Consider the following 19,138-nt stretch of genomic DNA (forward strand, 5'->3'; position numbering starts at 1 on the left):
TCTGGACTGCCACTTGTGACCATGCTGGAGTCTGAGGAACTTGTCGCTTTCAGGACCATGACAACCTCAGTGGCATGTACTGCTCCCTGTGGCCATGGTATTATCCAGGCCAAACTACTGCAGAGGACCATGTCTAGGCCAGTGGTCCCACTGCAGTTATTGTCTGCATTACTGTCTGAAGCTCTGGTTACCACCAACTGGTACTGCAGATGCCCAGGTCTGGACCCTGGCACAGGGAAAAATGGCTCCCGACCCTAATAGGACAGCTGGCCCAACACACACTTGGGGAAGCTCGCCCCACCCTTCACCACAGGCCTGGGAGAGGTGGTTCTTTCCACCCTTCTCCTGAGAGGAGCGGTCCCAGTGGCCTGGACCTGAAGAAGGAGGGTAATGAAGAAATCCCACACTAGCTCAGAATTGAGTATAATAAAAGGTTATTTATTTTGGGGTAGACCCACGGATCACAATCCTCTGCTCGCACGGGGAACAGCAACCAGGAAAGAGGCCAGTTGTGTGCTTTATGTTGGCATATATAGTATAAGAGGCCACACCTAAGTGGGTGGGTAACTTAAAGGCTACTAGAGCACCTCTCCCTTTTGTTTAAATAAGAAAGTGCTAAGCCTAACACAAAGTTATATACAATAAGAACAAATATCAGGTATAAAAATTAGGATTACAACCAGCACAAACAGTATCAAGCAAGAAACATGTAATAAATGTTTCAATAATTATCCTATCCTAATTAAGTCTTGTATAATAAATAACTTGGCCAAGTCATGAGAGGAAAGTAACTACAACTCTCTAGCCTGCATCCCCATTGAAGACCGGAGAAGGGAAATAATATTACTTGAGTAAGCAGGAAGGGAGACCGACCAACTCAGCTGTCGCCGGCACACCACCATAATTACTGCATCTGTGATCTGCTGGGACCACAGATACTTGAAGAGACTGATCCCGTGGAACCATGGCAGGCTCTCCATGCCATGGGGCAACAGCAGGATACGTTTGCAAGTGAAGCTGTGTGGACAGAAGGGTCCACTGCACGAGACACAGCAACTTCCACCACCATTAGGACACATGAAGAGGTGGTGGAGGGGCGGGAAAGACCCGGGAGTGAACTGTTTTTTCTTTTTTAAAAAAACTGTTTATCTTTATTCTCTTTTAGCTTTCCTGGGGGGGCTGGCCCTACAAGGGTGAGGGGCAGATACGGAGGGAATGATGGTTGAGCGGGACTGGGGTGCATGATGTGAAATTCCCACAGGAAGTTTACCAGATCTAGCCGGTCACCACCCCCTCTGTTTTGCATGAGGGTTTCTCATTGATTATCTAGATCTTTTATAGATAAGGTAAATGATTACAACACTGATTGCTTAATAGAGATATAAATTTACTTCTGGATTCCCAAATTTTATAATAAAAACAGGCACATGTGGTTGGTTACTAAACACAGCCCACTGCAGCTCAAAATTTGTCATCACCAGCGTCATCGTCACCCAAACTGCTGGTCCACGACAGTTCAGAACTGCTCACTACTTAGATTTCTGCCAAAAGTTGGGATTATCTGGCTTTTAAAAAATCTTATACTTGTAATTAAATTTAATAGAAATGGGGAAAATGTTTCAGTATGCGAAGATCCAAAGAAAATAAGAGATCTTGAAGAAAAATATAAAGAATACATAAGAATATGTCTTTTATTTAGGACAGTAGTTTTGTCTAGGTAAAGATTTCTTAAGGCTTGCTTTAAAATGAATAAACGAAGAAAACCAGTACAGATTCGATGCTAAACTTGGAGCATTTACAGTGGTGTAGCCTCGTGTAGGAAGTTTGGGTGTGATCCACCTGAGTTTACAAGGAAATACTTTATAAACTCTTCTTAAAATGACCCTCAATATACAAAGAGCACTGACATGGAGCTGGAGTTTGGTGTTGTGCTCTTGCTTCCCTAGTGGGTGTGCCTGAAACACACCAGGTAAGTGCTTGGCCACTGAGTAATCTCCCGGTCCTTTTTTCCACTTTTTGTTTTGAGACAGGATCTCATTATGCTTCCCAGACCAGTCTGTACTCATTCTGTAGCTCAGGCAGGCCTTGAACTTGTGATTTTCCTGCCTCAGTACTCTGAATTGCTGGAATTATAAGTCTGCAACTCACTGTGTTGTCTGCGCCAGGCTCCTGAGTAGCCAGGACGATCAGCTTGCCTTACTTGGTCTTCTCTGTTAGAAATTATTTAAAAATAGTACTGATAAGAGCTAGTAAAATGTTCGAATTCATTGTGTGAGTAAATTAATAAGGAATAAAAAAGAGAAAGAAAATAATATTAAGGATGATAGATTCTGTGTTCCGTCCAGCTAATTTTTCTGGGGCTGGGTTGCTCGGTGGGTGAGAGTACTTGTTTGCTTATTCATTCCCAGAAACCACATGAATAAGCTAGGCATGGCTGTGCTGGGGGTGACAGTCAGGAAGATCCCAGGAGTCTGTCTGCTGGCCAGCTAGCCTGGCAGAAAGAACAAGCGTCATGGCATGCACACACACACACACACACACACACACACACAGACACACACAGAGTTCATCTGAGGGGTGGAAGGAGGCTGATCTCTTCCTCTTGCCTACCTGTGAGCACACTGACACACAGATGTGCACCTGCACACACAGGTGAGTACCACAACACACACACACATTCACACACACCTATTCACAAGTAGTAACTTTTTGTGTTTTGTTTTTCTTTATTAGGTTTTTGATTACCTAACAAAATTTAATAATAAAACAATTTATAAGTTGATTTTCTACAATTATGTGATGCCCTATATTTGCTTTTAAAGTTTTTTAATTGCAGGGTAGTGGTGGACCCTGCCTTTGATCTCAGTGCTTGGGAGGCAGAAGCAGGCAGATCTTTGAGTTCAAGGCCAGCCTGGTCTACAGAGTGAGTTCCAGGATGGCCAGGGCTACACAGAGAAACCTTGTATAATAATAATAATAGGAACAATAATTTAATTTGAGGGAATTTGTCAAATAAACCAAAAAGTTAAAACATTTTATAAAAAGGTTACTGAGGGAGCCTGTGACTTGGTACAGGGTACAAAGGCCCTTGATGCCAAAACTGACAACCTAAGTTCAGTCCTGTATAGTGGAAAAAAGGAGCCAATTCTCACAAGTTGTGTACACACACACACACACACACACATACACACTAAAATGTGATAAAAACAATTTGAAGATTACTGTGGAATAGCATTTATTTAACCAGAATTGTTGGCAGAGGCTGCTAGTTTGTTTCCCGCTATCCTGACTCAAAATAATCACACAGAAATAATCACAAAAATTAATTGCAATATTGTTTGGCCAATAGCTTAAGTGTATTTTTGGCTAACTCTTACATCTTAAATTAACCCATTTCTAGTAATCTGTGTATTGCCACGTGGCTGCTGCTTACCTGGAAAGTTTCGGTATGCCTGTCTTCTGTGGGCGGATAGATGGCTTCTCACTGACTCTGCCTACTCTCTCTCTATGTGTATCTCTCTTCCAGTCTGGCTACGTTCTGTTAAGCCATTGACCTAAAGCAGATTAAGCAATAAAAGCAGCACAAACACAGAGGGATTTCCCACACCATTTTCCCTTTTCTGTTTAAATAAGAGCTAATCAATAAGAAGCCAGGCAAATCCCTGTGAGTTTGAGGCCAGGTTGGTCTACAAAGTGATTTCCAGGATAGCCAGGGCTACACAGAAAGACCCTGTCTGGAAAAAAAAAAAAGATTTCATTTAGTTTTTTGTTTGTTTGTTTTTGTTTTTCAAGACAGGGTTTCTCTGTAGCCCTGACTGTCCTGGAATTCACTTTGTAGACCAGTCTGGCCTCGAACTCACAAAGATTTACTTGCCTCTGCCTCCTGAGTACTAGGATTAAAGGTGTGCGCCACCACAACTTGGCCCCAAATTAAATTCTAAATTATTATTTTGTTTTGGTTTTGGTTTTTGTTTTTGGAGCTTTCACTGAGCTCCTAAAATTGAAAAGGAATACATTAAACTAACTAGGCTCATTTGAAAGGTTAACTTTTGTGAGAAGCATTACCAAATAAGACATTGAGTCACAGTTACATGAACATGTTAGACATATGTGTTCTAAACCTGCATGAGTTTCACAGCAGTCTAGAGCATCTTCATGCACATTGCGAGTCACAGTTCCTGGCTGCTGTGTTAATAAGTGTGCCACAGACACAGTCAGATGCTCCTGTAAATTGCCGGTCATAGTAGACTGCCATCTGACTGCCTAGCCCATGCTGTTCTAAGGCTCGGTCATCCACAGAGAGTGATTTTATTTCCACTGTGAAAGCTTTTGAGATCATTGTCTTAGTTACTGTTTCGTTGCTGTGGAGACACACCATGCCCAAGACAACTCTTAGAGCAGACAGGTTTTAACTGGAGGCTTACAGTTTCAGAGGGTTAGTCCATGATCATCATGGCGGGAAACACACAGGCACGACATTGGAGCGGTGGAAACTGAGAGCTTTGTATCCTGACATGTAGATAGCAGGCAGGGGAGAAACTGGGCCTAGCATGGACTTTCGAAACCTCAAAGCCCATCCCTAGAAACACATTTCCTCCTACAAGGCCACAGTAGTGCCATTCCCTGAATCCCTAAAGACAAAGCATTCACATATATGAGCTATGGGGGCATTTGCACTCATGTGGGGCTGAACCGATGAAGTGTTAGGATCTTTAGCAACGTGATTTTTGTTTGAAACATTGATTTTGTTAGTTTTCTTTCCCAGGCTTATGGAAATTTTACTGTTCTGACAGCTGTCCACACTCTACAGCAATTTTGGAGCATTAAACTCAGAGAGCAGAATTCAAACCTTTGCTCCCTCCCACAAATGATCCCTCCAAAATCTGTACATTTCTGGCAAAGTTCATAAAAATGTAGTTATTTCAAAAATGAAATTAGCACTTTTCGGTTTTTGTTTTTGCTTTTTTTCCTAACAAGAGCCAGGTGGAAATGCTGGCTCTACCACCAAAGCTGGACTAGCAGACACAGTCTCAAACGTGACTAGCTAACTTTAGGGAACTGAATTTGACCTCATGGTGTCGGTTAAAATCCCTTGGAATAATTTGCTTTGTAACCCTGAATATTTAGTTTACAGAGTTGCCTTACAATAAAGAACACCTCCTTTTGGCATGCACAAGAATTCAAATTATCTCAAGGACCCCAAGAGGGGAGGAATTCAGCAGGTGCCGCAGGGAAGGGTGATGGAGAACCCTTGGCCTGGTTTTCCAGTTTCAAAAGGCTCTTGAAAGTCAACTCTGAACTTCCTTATGGAAGAGTCTAGCAGAGCTAATTGGAGACAATCTCTACTGATCATGATATCCTTCTAAATACAACGTGTGTGAATTCTCAGGTCAGGCTTAATGAGACATATTTACAAACAGCTATCTTGTTTTGACTGTCTTTAATAAAAGAGGAACAATTGCTGAGTGTATTTGGAAACGGTAAAGCATCAGTTTCTTTACTCACAGAACCATATCAGACTCCACCATAGCTGTGGATGAGGGAGATCTTCCTTACTTCAGACTCCGCCATAGCTGTGGACGAGGGAGATCGTCCTTTATTTCAATCTTTGGACTCCCAGAATTGTAGTTGTTTAAATAAAATATAGAAAGTTATATATTTTATTTTTTAAAATCTGATTTCTCTCTCTCTCTCTCTCTCTCTCTCTCTCTCTCTCTCGTCTTGTATGAGCATGTGTGAGGCGTGTGTACCCCTGTGGGTGTGTAAAGGCAGAGGGTATCAACTGTCCTGCTTTATCACTCTCTGGTGTGTTCCCCAACACAGAATCTTTCACTGAAGCTGGACTAGATTGACAGCCAGTATGTCGTGGTGCTCCTCCTATCTGCACCCTCACAGTGCTGGGGTTACAAGCATGGGCATCAGCACTTATCTTTAAACATGTTCTGGGATCTGAACTGAGATTCCCATGCTTGGGCAGTGAATTTTCTTATTCTCTAATCTTCCCTCCAAATGTCAACTTCGAATACCTCATTTTACATTTGATTCACATACACATACACCCGAAGGAATCGAAACAGTTAAGGTCAGTTTATTAATCTCCTTTTTATAACTATAATGAAAAACCGGAGACAGGCTTTTTTTTAAAATAAAGAAATATGTTTATTTTAGTTCACAGTTTTGGAAGCCTGAGGTCTAGAGCCCCCATCTGGTGATGGCTTTCTTGTTGGTGGCATCTCAGAGTGGTGCTGAGCATTGCAGGAGACAGGGAGCACTCACACACGTGTTTCTCTCTCTCCTAAAGTCATCAGCATCCGTTCATATGGGCTTTGTTCTAATGGCCTAAGCTCTAACCAGTTTCCAAAGCCCCATCTCTAAATCCAACAGTCGGATTAAATTTCCAGCCTCTGAGCACCTCACAGTGGGGGTTAAGTTTCAATCCATGAAGAGTGGGGGCAGGGTAGGGGAGGAATATACAGACTATCTTCTGTATATTCAGAAGCATTTAGAAACCAGATCCCTGGGTCTCCTGTTGCTAGATGAAGAGTGACCATGTAGGAATAGACTGTGATTAGCCACAGTGAGAACCTAAGCTCCCCTACTCCAACACTGGTCAACCGGACAAAATCAAAGTTTATTAATATAAGACCCGTCATGGTGACGCACCCATTTAACCCCAGCACTCTGGAGGCAGAGGCAGGTGGATGTCTGAGTTTGAGGTCAGCCTGGTCTACAGGATGAGTTTCAGGACAGCCAGGGCTACACAAAGAGACCCTGTCTCACATAACAAAGTTTACACAAATGACATGGCTTCTCTGCATCATATCAGAAATGGCATAGTCTTACCACTTGGACGGTTTCTCTTATTTTGGAAGGATATTAAAGAGGGTCTTGTGCACTGGGTAATTTATAAATGATAGGAACTATTCATCACTACTTTAAGGACTGATTGGTGGCTCATGTCTATAATTCCAGCAGTTAAGAGGCAGCAGAAATGCCATGAGACAAGACTAGACTGAGTAATGAGTTCAAGGCTAGCAAGGGCTAGAGTATGAGACTCTATCTAATGCCCCATTCACCCTAGAAAGACCTTGTAGATGTTGAGAAGTCTACCAGCAAGCAAACCCGGTGTCTGTCACTTTTTACACATTGCTCCTCACAGACTCTCTTGTAAAGGCAGTTACCCCATCACTGCAGCCCTCATCACCAACCTTTTCCTAAAAGGACACCCCTCCTATTAGAGCTCTAGCTCTCAGCATAAAACATCTGGGGGCCATCAATATTCCACCCACAGACCAGCACAAGAGCACATTTTCTCCTTTCCCTCCTGGGCAGTTAGCTGGTGGGCTGCGCCCTGAAACCAGGCAGGTTGCTTATGATTGAAGGGCACAGATTTCTTGCAATGCCTAAGAGCAGTGGCTTTCTTTCTTTCTTTTTTATTTTTTTGAGACAGAGTTTTTCTGTGTAGTCCTGGCTGTCCTGGAACTGGATTTGTAGACCACGCTGGCCTCAAACTCACAGAGATCCACCTGCCTCGGCCTCCCAAGTGCTGGGGTTAAAGGCGTGTGCCACCACCACTGTGTAAGTGAAAAGGGTTATTCTTGATTTAGCAGTGACTACAGAAACTGGCCCCTGCCCCAGACACATCTAACCAGAAACTGTGGGACTTGGGTTGTGGCCCGTGATCTGTTTTAACAAGTTCCTCAGGTACAGGCTCAAACTTGAGAGCCCTCACTTTAGAGACATTTGGAGCTTACTTATCATCGGAGTGCTGAGCCAAAACTGGTGTTGGAACATAGGTGTTTCTATATGTCTGTCTATCAAAGAAGGTTTGTCACAACCATCTTTTAGACTAGCATAGAAACTACTGCCCAGACAGAAGTGTGGTCAAAACTAGACCTAAAAGATGCAATTACAATAGAACTGCTAAAAACGAATAAAATTAGCCAGGTATGGAGCCACTCCTGAAATCCTAGTGAGACAGTAGTTACACTTCCCTTAGGCAAGGGAGTGGTGGCTTGTGAGTGAGTCACCAAGCACGTGATTACCCCCTGATTGAATGAGTGACACATAGTTACTCTGCTGGTTGGGAGCCTGCGTAAAGTGTATGGACCCTTTACGGGCTTGGTCAACGATGTACTTCAATAGTGATGACCTCAGTAGGCAATTCTGGCTGTGCGTCCCCCACACCCTCTAAAGACCACTGGGCAAGACAGCAAGATGGCATTTCTGGTATTCCTCCCTTGGAGTGTCTACTTTGGGCAACTCTGTGCCATGTTTTCTTAATATATCTACCTTCACACCTCTCACTCTTGGCCACATTTCCTCATTCTTCTTGGGAATAAGGCAAAGAACTCCAAAGCCAGCGGCTTTGATGATCATTGGTTACTTGGCACCCTAACTACTGAGCTAAACTCACTAAAAGCTGAAATTGGTTTTAACCCACATCACTAATATTTGTGAGGTTAAATCCTGAGTTTGTGGCTAGCCTGGCCTGAAAGCAAGTTCCCATATTAAAAAGTCAAACAAGGGGCTGGAAAGATGGCTCAGTGGTTAAGAACACTCTGCTCTTGCAGAGGGCTTGAGTTTAATTTCCAGCAACCACATGGTAGTTGACAAACGTATGTAACTTGAGTTCAGGGCATCTCACATCCTATTCTGACCTCCTCAGGCCCCAGCACGCATGTGTGGTGCATATACAGGCAGGCAAGCAAAAGACTCAGAGAAAGGAAATAAATAAATCTAAAATAAAGGGGAAAAAAAAAAGAAGTGAGATAAAATCACAGGTTGACTGCAACTGTGCATAAAATACCACAAGGATGCCTTCAAAAAGATGGGAGTATTCTTCAGAATGTAGGGAATATTTGGAGTGTGGGACAGTGTGCTACCCTAATTAACAAGGGCAAGGATGTCAGAGAAGACACAATGGAACAGAGGAAGAAGTCTTGGGGAGGCCTCCTCTGATGTGGGATTCACCTTTGTATGCTGAGAATATGTTTTATTACTATTGGTTAATAAAGAAGCTGCTTTGACCTATGGCAGGGCAGAATAGAGCTAGGTGAGAAAACTAAACTGAATGCGGGGAGAAGGCAGAGTCAGGCAGACGCCATGTAGCTGCTGAAGGAGAAAGACACTGGAACCTTCCCGGTAGGCCACAGCCTCATGGCAATACACAGATTAATAGAAATAAGTTAATTTAAAATGTAAGAGTTACTTAATAAGAAGCCTGAGCTAATAGGCCAAGCAGTGCTGTAATTAAAATAGTTTCTGTGTGATTATTCAGGTCTGGGAAGCCAGGAAATGAAACTAATGAGCAGCCTCCATCTACACTCCTCAGGAGAAGCTGTTTGGACTCCCACAACCCATAACCACTGAAGCTACTCCTTATGATTGGCCACTGTGCAGTTCTAAACTGATTATGCTGGAATGAGTGGGTGTTCAGGACATCCATGCAATGCCACTTGAATTAGAGACTTGTCAGGGTTGTTCTGAAATCTCAGTGTAACAGTGGCTTGGAAGACAGCAATGGCCCCTCATTCATGCACTGGGAAGCTAAAAGGCTGGTGGTTCAGAGAGACTTGCGTGGTAGCGTCACAGTTCTCAGGAATCCCAACATTGTGTTTAAACATTTAAAATTATGCCTTCCGTTCTGATGCTCTTACCTCATGGTCCAATAGGACAGACGCTCCAACTACGACGAGTGTTTTAGGTGACGAGAGGCAAGCTGGTAGAAGAGTAAAATGGCGCTTGTTTTAAGCAGTCTTCCTGGAAGTCAGCTGTAATATATCTCATTGGCCAGCACTTAGCTGTGTTGTCTTTTTTTCTTCATTATGGGCCAAACCCAGGATATCCCATCATTCCATCCAACTTCTGATCCTCCTGCTTCTGCCTCTCAGGCATTGGGATCATAGGCATGTACCACCAAACACTTTCCTCACAGGGTTTTTTTTTTTTTAAGTTCTTTACTTATTTTTATTTATTTATTTATTTATTTTTGGTCAGGGTCTCCTACAACTCAGGCTAGCCTTGAACTCCTTCTACAGCCAAGGGTAACCTTGAAATTCTGATCCTGTTACTTTCACCTCCTAAGTGTTGGGAGTACAGACACATGCCACAATGTCCCTTTTGTGCAGTACTGGGGATTGAACCCAGTGTTTCCTCCATGCTAGGTGAGCACTCTTCCAGCATCTAATTTCACACTGACCATTCTTAGATGCATAGAATATCTTGGAAATGTAATCTTTTAGCAAGATATTATGCTATCTTCTACAAGAATTAGGTTTTCCTACTCATGGAGCAAGGGGAGCATGGAGGGCAGAAGGCAACGAAGAGGTTGCTATTTTGCTGTTGTTTTTGTTTTTGTTTTGAGACATGTTTTCTCTGTGTAATCGTCCTTACTGTACTGGCACTCGATTTGAGGTGCAGGCTGGCCTTGAACTCACAGACATCCACCTGCCTCTGTCTCCTGAGTGCTGGGATTAGAGGTGCCCACTCCTGGTTTACAGGTTTGCTTCTGTTTATTCGTCTTGTTTAAGTTTCTTCAGTGCTGTCTGGAAATCACATTTTACCAAAGTGAGTGTTGGGTTGTTGCTCCTCTAATTGGGAAGGTGATTGGGGGTGGGTGGGAAGGGAGAGAGGGAGGAAGAGAAAGAGAGGGAAGAGGAGACAGAGAACAAAAAGCAGTCAAGCAGGTAAAATGTGCACTTATTGTGGTGGTGGTTTGAATAAAAATGGACCCCATAGACCCATAGAGGGTGGTACCATTTGGAGGTGTGGCCTTGTTGGAGGAAGTGTGACACTAGGGGGTGGGCTTTGAGGTCTCAGAAGCAAGTCCAGCCAGTGTGTCACCGTCACTTCCTGATGGTTGTGGGTCCAGATGTAGAACTTTTAGCTCCCTCTCAAGCACCGTGTCTGCCTGCATGCCGCCATGCCAGTAGGATAATGGACTAAACCTCTGAACTGTAAGCCAGCCCCAATTAAATGTTTCCCTTTATAAGAACTGCTGTGATCATGGTGTCAATTCACAGCAATAAAACCCTAACTAAGGCTGGGTGGTGGTGGTGCACGTCTTTAATTCCAGCACTCGGGAAGTAGAGGCAGGCAGATTTCTGTGAGTTCGAGGCCAGCCTGGTCTACAAGAGCTAGTTCCAGGACAGGCTCCAAAGCTACAGAAAAACCCTGTTTCGAAAAACCAAAACCAACCAACCAACCAAAAACCATAAGACCCTTACCTTATGCCAAATTCTAAGTGTCTCACTTTTCATCATTTTGAAAAAAAGTAGGACATGTTAAAGACAGTTACTCATCACATTACCTTAGAAAATAGTGTCTCCTTCCTTCCTTCCTTCCTTCCTTCCTTCCTTCCTTCCTTCCTTCCTTCCTTCCTTCCTTCCTTTCTTTTCCTCCCTCCCCCTTCCTTCCTTTCTTCCTTCCTTCCTCCTCTCTCTTTTTCCTTCTGTCTTTAATTCTAGAGTGCTGAAATAGGTGTCTGCCATGCCCAGCTCCAGTACTTCCTTTGTGTGAAAGCATGCATACTTGTGTGTGGAAGCCAGAGGATGACCTTGGCGGTCATTCAGGTGCCGTCTAGGTTGGTTTTTGCTGTTTGTTTTTTGTTTTTTGAGACACGAGTTCTCATTGACCCTGAACTTGCCAAGTGTGCCCGGCCAGTCCCAGGGCTCTGCCTGTCTTTTCCTTCTCAACTGGAATTTTAAATATATGCCAGCAGACTTGACTTTAGAAAAGCGAATTCTGGGAATTGAACTCAGGTCCTTGTGTTTATACAGCAAAGTCGTACTGACTGAGCCATCTCCCCAGACTCACCTTTTCTTTTCAGACAACACATACCTTGCATTCTTTAATCTCCAGCATTTTTATGGGTTATGCTAATTATGGGAATTGGCATTGCAAGGTGCAAACAATAATCCTTCATGTACTATGAACATTTTATACTTCATGCAATGGCCATTTATTAAACATCTATTAAGTGTTTATTCCATAGCTTTTGCTATAGACATAAATGTAGTGATATTTTGTTTGTAATCTAACAAATAAAGTTTGCCTGAAGATCAGAGTGCAGAGCTAAACCACTAGATAGCCATAGAAGCCAGGCAGTGGAGACACACACCTTTAATCCCAGCACTTGGTAGGGAGAGGCAGGTGGATCTCTGTGAGTTCAAGGCCACCCTGGGCTATACTAGATTAGAACCAGGCAGTGGTTACATTTACACCTTTAATCCCGGCACCAGGGAGGTGGAGACAGATACGGCTGGGCAGAGAGAGGAGTGTAAGACGGGAGGAGATAGGAGCTCAGTGCAGTCTGAGGATACAGTCTGAGGACAGGATCGCCCCTTTGGTCTGAGCATCAGTAGAGGTAAAAGGTTTCTCTAGTGGCTGACTGCTCTGCTTCTCAGATCTTTCAGCTTTCACCCCCTAATATCTGACTCTGGGTTTTTATTAAGAACAATAGAATTCGTGTTACACATAAACAGCTACAGTTCAGGTAACACTGTATCTTACCTTGTAGTGGAGGGGGTGTTGCTGAGGGTCACAGAAATCAGCCCGTTAACACAGGCACAGCTGAAGTCATTCAGGTAGCAAAGGGAGATAAATGTGATAAAGACAGGGAGGGTGTGGCAGGTAAAGAGAGGGAGGGGCTATTTTAGGAGGAACTCTCCTTGAAGAACTGAGACAGAGCCGGCCACAAACGTGACTCACTACAAGCTCTGGTATAGATTGGAGTTTCTCTTACAAAAGGAAAGGTGTAATTTTTATTTAAATGAAACAGCAACAGAACCCTTACCCCAGCCAAGGATAAAGAGGAAACTGTCCCCAGTATTAGATTCATTTTGAAGCGGAAACTTCTCCAAGGAGTGTGGCTTTAAAATGAAACAATTCCAACATGATTCTTGCTTAATCCCTGTGCTAGCTAACCCAGGAAGTAGGATATCTGAGTAATCACACTTGCCTATCAGAGCATGAGGATTTCTGGCAAGGAGAGCCCTGTTTATTAAATGGCTGCGTTCTAAGTGCTCACGGGAAAGAACTGAATTATAGTTGTCATCTGTGTTCTTATAAAGCTACTCATATGCTGAAAAAAAAAAGGCTGACATCTGCTAAGAGCAGAAAACCAGAGACGGGGTGTTCCAGTGGCTACAACACGTTTATTTATTGCTTACAACCGAAACACAAACGGGTGACAAGAACTGACAGCGTACAGGGCTTGGGGCTTAATCTCTGATCTAGACACTCAACACAGCCTTCCCCAAACCCAAGTTTATAAATAGACATTTCTGAAAAATTAAACTTGATTCTCGCTATAATTATGTCACTAATTAGAGCCACATCTCTTGAGTCTCTTGCAAACTGACGGAGTGAGTTGAGAGTAATGCGAAGCAACAGAGCATATAGGAGTTTAGGAAGCAGCGGACTTTAAAAAGTAGTCCCAGGCAGGGATAGTAGTGTAGAATCTGCTCCCGGACAGAAAGGAGGTGGAGTCAGGGTGGGCAAAGGCAGGTGGAGCTCTGTGAGTTCGAGGCCAGCCTGGTCTACAGAGTGAGTTCTGAGACAGCCAGGACTGTTACACAGAGAAACCCTGTCTCGAAAAATAAAAACAACCATGACAAAACAAAAAGCAGAACAAAAGCAAACAAATAAAGAAAAAAGAGAAAAGAATGCTTTTAATACCAGTTTCATTGATATTTCTGTATATATGTAATTATAAAATTTACCCATCTGAAAAGGACAATGCAGTAATTTTAACAAGGATCTTATATAGCCCAGGGCAGTCTCTAACTTGGTGTATAGTGGAATGTGACCTTGAACTTTGAACCAGTAGTCAGAGTTGAGATAAGAGGCAGGTGTCAGCTCAATTGGGTTCCTCAGTACTGGGATACACCCAGGCCTTCTTCACACTAGTCAATCTCCAGGCAGAAAAGTGCTTCACTAGAGAGTCACCTCAATCAAACCCATTTTTTTCTTGTTATTTATGGGCTAGAGATGGTTACCAGCCCTAAGGTCACGGCCTGTGCCCTGAAAGCCAAGTTCAATCACCTGTCTTTCCTAAACCAAATTAATCCAAAAACCATATTAATAGTGAAAAGCAGAAAAAGGAGATTAATTCAATGTGGCCACATTGAGAAGAGGGACAAAGATTAGAGACTCCCAGGTCCATCTGTGGCAACGAGATCCTGAGGTGCAGTTAAGGTCTCTGTGGCCATAGGTAAGTGAGTCTGAGTAGCCCAGGCCAGGGTGTGGTCCTGGCCATCTTCTGGTTTTCTGTTTGTTTGTTAAGAGGCCTGACAAGCTGTAAATCTTTCTGAGAGATAAGTTTCCCTTCGGGCTGGCGCCTGCTGTAGGCTTTCTCTCCTTCCAGGATGAGAGTCCTAGAGGGGGGTTCTGATTTCTTGAGATGCAGTTTCAATAGTCTAAAAAGCAACGTGGTTTTTGTTTTTGAGAAAGGTTATCATCATTCCTGCGTGTCTGGCTACAAAACATTTTTATATTTCTAAATTAAAGGTGTTTTTTAGATTTTTAGGGAGTCCCTTCGTGGTAGCTAAAATGACTCTAGGGCACCAAGGTCTTCTCAAGACAATTTAAGAATGGACTCAATTGGAACTTAGAGGACAGTTTTTTTGAGAGTTTAAAATAAAAAACCCCAGGGCAGGCAGCTGCCCAGAGGAGGCAAAAGAAGAAAGATTAAAAAAAAAAATAGAGCTCTTTAAGCTAGCATGGAGGTGAGACACACGAGGGAATACAGCTCTGAAAAGAGACAGAAGAAAAGGAAAAGTTTGGCTTTTCTGAGTAATTTAGAAAAGTGGGCAGATTTAGGAGATTGCATGTCAGCCCCTCAGTAAGAGACTTTATGGGGAGGAAAGGGTTCTGGAAAGGAAAAGTGAACTACCTCATTAAAAAAAGAAGTAGTCCATTTGCCTCTTTAACATGGCTTCAGGTGAGCCCACTGTGGGGGAATATTATTTTCAGGTGTATTACTTTTGTTTATGCTGCCTTTGATTAACTGTGAAGCTGTGATTCTTTGCCTGTATAAAACCCTCGATGGTCCTAATAAAGAGATGAAATGAAGCAAGGAAGGATAGGCGGGGCTGGCAGGCAGGGAGTAAAAAAAAAAAAAACAGGCGGGGTGGGGGGGGGTGGGGAGGGAGGGGAATGAGGCGGAGAAACGAGGAGGCTAAAGGAAAAAGGAGAGAAGGAGAGGAAGACGTCAGGGGCCAGTCGTCCAGCCATCCAGCCACCCAGCTATGCAGAAAACCACTGAGAAAGAAGAAAATATATACAGAAGTAAGAAAGATAAAAGGTAGATGTGATAATTTAACATTGGCAAGAAACAATCCAAAGTAAGGTCGGGCTTTCATAACTAAGAATAAGCCTCCGTGTGTGATTTATTTGGGAGCTGAATGGTGGGTTCTTCAAAAAGCAAAAAGAGAAAAAGATCCCACAATATCTCACCTTCCTAGGGGCGGTGCCTTAGCCAATGATTGACATGCCTAACTGAAACGTCAATTCTCCAACCAGGCCAGAGATTCTGTTCTCTTGACCAGAAGTTTTCCCGTAACTCGCCTTCACTGTTGCGGAGACAAAGGTACTTGGAGACAGTATTATCATCAAGCTGGTATCAAGGATGCCATGGTGATTCACAGGAAATGCGTGTTAATGCGCCTTCTCCCCTGCTAGCCTGCTGAAACCCACAGGGAGAGAGAAAGGGTTGGCTGTAGGTATACAGAGACGCAGCGCCAGGTTGTGATGCAGACTGGGGCGTTCTGATTCTGACACGGCTGTTTTCCTTAGCTGCCTGACCCCAGCTAAGGATTAGTTTCCTCATCTGTGTCCCACTTTTTAGGGGTTATAGAGAAAGAGTGAGGCAAAACATACAAGGGCACCAGCTTAGTAGGGCTGGTACATGATTAGTACTCAGAATTGGCTTGCTGTTTTTATGCTTATAGGCGGTCAAACGGTACTTATAAACTAGATACTACACATGCAAATGGCTGCATACAACAAGGGGGAAATAGTGAATGATGGAAGTTTGGCGTCTACTGAACAGAATAGGGCTAGGACGTTTTGGGGTGCTCTATATGAATGAGGTGTTTTGTAACACTTGTCACCAAATTACACCCTTAGGGGAATTTAAAATAAAACTGACCCCAACTTTAATATATATAGTTTTAACTTTTTCAGTTGGATTGCTCAATTATTTTGCATGTTAGAACAGAACTCAATTTCTAAACAGTCAATAGATAATGGAGAAGGCACACGAGACAGCATCCCTAGCTTCACGGATCATTCAAGCACGAATTGCATCCATTTGAATTTACAAAAAGGCGGAGTGAGAGACGCGGTAGCAGGAGTAACCTGGACCTGGTGTGGAGACGCACAGGGCTCTGAGTTACACCGATGCCTTTGCTTCGCAAAGGCAGGCAGAGTTCCTGTCTTTTGAAGAGGATGCTCTCCACACAGCGACTTGGGCATGTGATGTGTCAGATGCCTCCAGGTGACCAGTGACCCGTGTCTGTCCTCCAGCTGTATCTGCCAGACGCGCAGCCCTCTGGGCGAAGTAAACGCGCTGGTTCCAGACGATGGACCAGGTGGACCGCTAGCCACAGAGGGAGCGCAGCCACGACCTTGTGCTGTCAGCTCGGCGCGCTGCAGTCTGGGCGCCTGGCTGGTGCAAACCCCTTGGTGAGCCTGGTACCCTAGAGATCCTTTTCCCCCGAGCGCCCGCTGGCTCTGTTGGGTGACTCCGCCCTGCCGAACCCGGTTGGCTGCTCCCTAAGAGACCGCGCGCGTGGGCGGGGTTAGTAGGCGGCAGGGGGCGGGGCGCGGGGGACCTGCCGCTCTGGCCCGTTCGGTCGGGAGCTGGGTCTCCCGGTTCCGCTTCCATCCGCGCTGGGCTGAACCCCGAGCCTAGAACAGAGTCGGTTCTGAGTTCCCTGTGGGCGAGCGGCCGCAGCTGAGGGGAACATGGCGCTCGTGGGCAGTCGAGTGGAACTGGACGCCGATGAGGTGCGAGGACAGGCAGAGGGGCCGGTCCGGGTGCGGGGGACGTAGGAGGGTTGCGGAGACCCGCGGGGTCCCGGCTGGCAGGGAGGGAGGGCAGGCTGTCCTTCACGCCGGGGAGCGTCCCGCGGGGCCGGGCAGCGCAGCCCGGAGCCGGCCCGAGCCTTCCTGGACCCTCTGGGTATTTTGCAGGGCCGTTCTGAACCCGACTGTCGTCTTCCGTGGAAGTTCCGCGGGGTGTCCGCCGGGCGGGCGGCGCAGGGCTGCCTGATCACCCCGGGGCCGAGGGCCGGAGCCTCAGTCCCGAGGCTCACCACGGAGGCCGGGAAACGTCCCTTCTGGACCAGAACCGGCGGCCTCGCCTGCTTGGGCTACCGAAGTGACCCGCCGCGTCCCCGCGCGACACCGGGGTCTGAACGCTCTCGGGCGGGGGCGCCCGACCTGTTGATTCGAGCGCTTCCTTCTGCACTCCGCGGCGGCGGGGAGCGCGCTCTCAAGAGTTGAGGGTCAGGCTCCTGCCGCCGCTGCTGCCATTTTACCTGACTTGAATTTTTACGAGTTGAGTCGTGGCCTGAGAAAGCTTTGGTTTCAAATGATGCAGTAAGTGGGGATGATCTGGAGGAGGCGAGTTAGGTTCTGTCTTTACTGCCAGAAGATCCGGGTAACGAATAAATGCCGTGCTTTAAATGTTGGCCTTAATAAGAACTGGTCAAAAATTGAAGCGCAGATCTCTTATGTTACTGACGTTTAAGAAAGCGATCCAAAGCTCCCTTATGACCAGTGAGGACCCAAGACCACACGCCAAGGAGCTAGCGCTTGTCCAGGACATGGATGTGTTGCAGGACCTTCTAACTACACAAGAGGCAAACAGTGAGATAGCATATTTGGTACTATTTTCTTCTGTGACGACTTTTTTATATCTTTAGGCTGTATTTTTGGTATGACCTGTTGCCTGGCTGACGTTTTTAATTTTACAGTCCTAGATCTTTTCTGTAATTGAGGTAATAACAGCTTTAGGTACTCTGACCATCTATCACTTCCTTAGAAGTTTCTATGGCTCCCTCTTGTGTATACATTAAATATTCATGCCCTTGGCATTGTAGACTCTCTATAGTATGGTCTCAGTTGCATAGACCAGGCCTGTCTCCAGCTGCTTCCCTGTCCCTAATCAGTGTAATTGTATTGAAAATGAAGGGACAGTACTGAGCCTGGTGTTAAAAACCTGTAATCTCAGCACTCAGACGGCCAAGGCAGGAGAATCACAAGTTCAAGGCTACCCAGGACTACACGGTGAGTTCCAGACCAGCCTGGATTACACCCTCATCACTAGCATATGGTTTTTTTCTTCCCTAGTAAAGGAAAAACAAACAAACAAACAAACAAACCAAGACTCAAAGCCTCTGATAACTGTGAAGTGGTATTTCTGAGCCCTGCTCACTTTTGGGAAAGTGTTCACTTTTGGGTGTTAACTGGGACTGTCTTGGCATAATTGAGACAAAGGACACTTAGTGTCAACTGCTAATTTAAAAAAAAAACCCAGACAACTCAGGAATGGAGGAGATAGCTGGTGGATAGGGCTTCAGCTTGTGTGGAGGTTAGGGTTCAGAGCAGCCTGGTACAAACACTTGAATACATGTTTGTTGAGTGAATGTGTGACTGCAGGAAAGACACGGTTTGATCAGGCCTGAGGTTTTGCCATATCATTGATTGTCTATTAAGTTCCTATTTCATACTAGGTATTAGTCTTAGGTGATGAGCAAGGCACGGAGAAACTCTGTTCATGTCAAATCTTCCATAACTCCTCATGTATGTGTACAGGTATGTCTGTGTACAGGCATGTTGGCATAAATTTATCCGCTCTTTACAGAGTATTCGCCCTGTGCTTAAATTTGGTACCTCAGAAGGAGAAGGTTCAGTTTTGGTTGCCTGGGTCTCAGAGCGGGTGGGGAGGTTATGTCCTGTGTGGAGGAACCCTGTTTAGGGTGGGTAAGCAGGTGTGTAGGAGGGATTCTTGAGATACTGGTAAAAAGGCCCTGATTGTAAGTGGACTAAAGAACCCAGCCCGAGTGTACACGACTGCCCTTCTGCTTCACCGAGTGTGTAGAACGAAGGGTCCGTGCCCTTAGCTTTG

General features: G+C 44.9%; 1 protein-coding gene and 1 long non-coding RNA gene across 2 annotated transcripts in view; one reads left to right on the forward strand and one right to left on the reverse strand.

Moving 5' to 3' along the window:
* The window catches only part of LOC125412312 (uncharacterized), a 46,136-nt gene extending 42,606 nt beyond the window's left edge, over positions 1 to 3,530 (reverse strand). Inside the window, exon 1 of the long non-coding RNA XR_007235557.3 lies at positions 3,434 to 3,530. This is a non-coding gene — a long non-coding RNA (uncharacterized LOC125412312). The remainder of the gene's footprint in view (positions 1 to 3,433) is intronic.
* A 13,296-nt stretch (positions 3,531 to 16,826) lies between these two features.
* Positions 16,827 to 19,138, forward strand: part of Ttc39b (tetratricopeptide repeat domain 39B) — a 114,850-nt gene continuing 112,538 nt past the window's right edge. Inside the window, exon 1 of the mRNA XM_048453001.3 lies at positions 16,827 to 17,013. Within this exon, the coding sequence (XP_048308958.2) occupies positions 16,972 to 17,013 (42 nt within the window). The 5' untranslated portion in view covers positions 16,827 to 16,971. The remainder of the gene's footprint in view (positions 17,014 to 19,138) is intronic.

The sequence above is a fragment of the Myodes glareolus genome, chromosome 3, assembly GCF_982192425.1.
Source record: "Myodes glareolus chromosome 3, mMyoGla1.1, whole genome shotgun sequence".
Lineage (NCBI taxonomy): Eukaryota > Metazoa > Chordata > Mammalia > Rodentia > Cricetidae > Myodes > Myodes glareolus.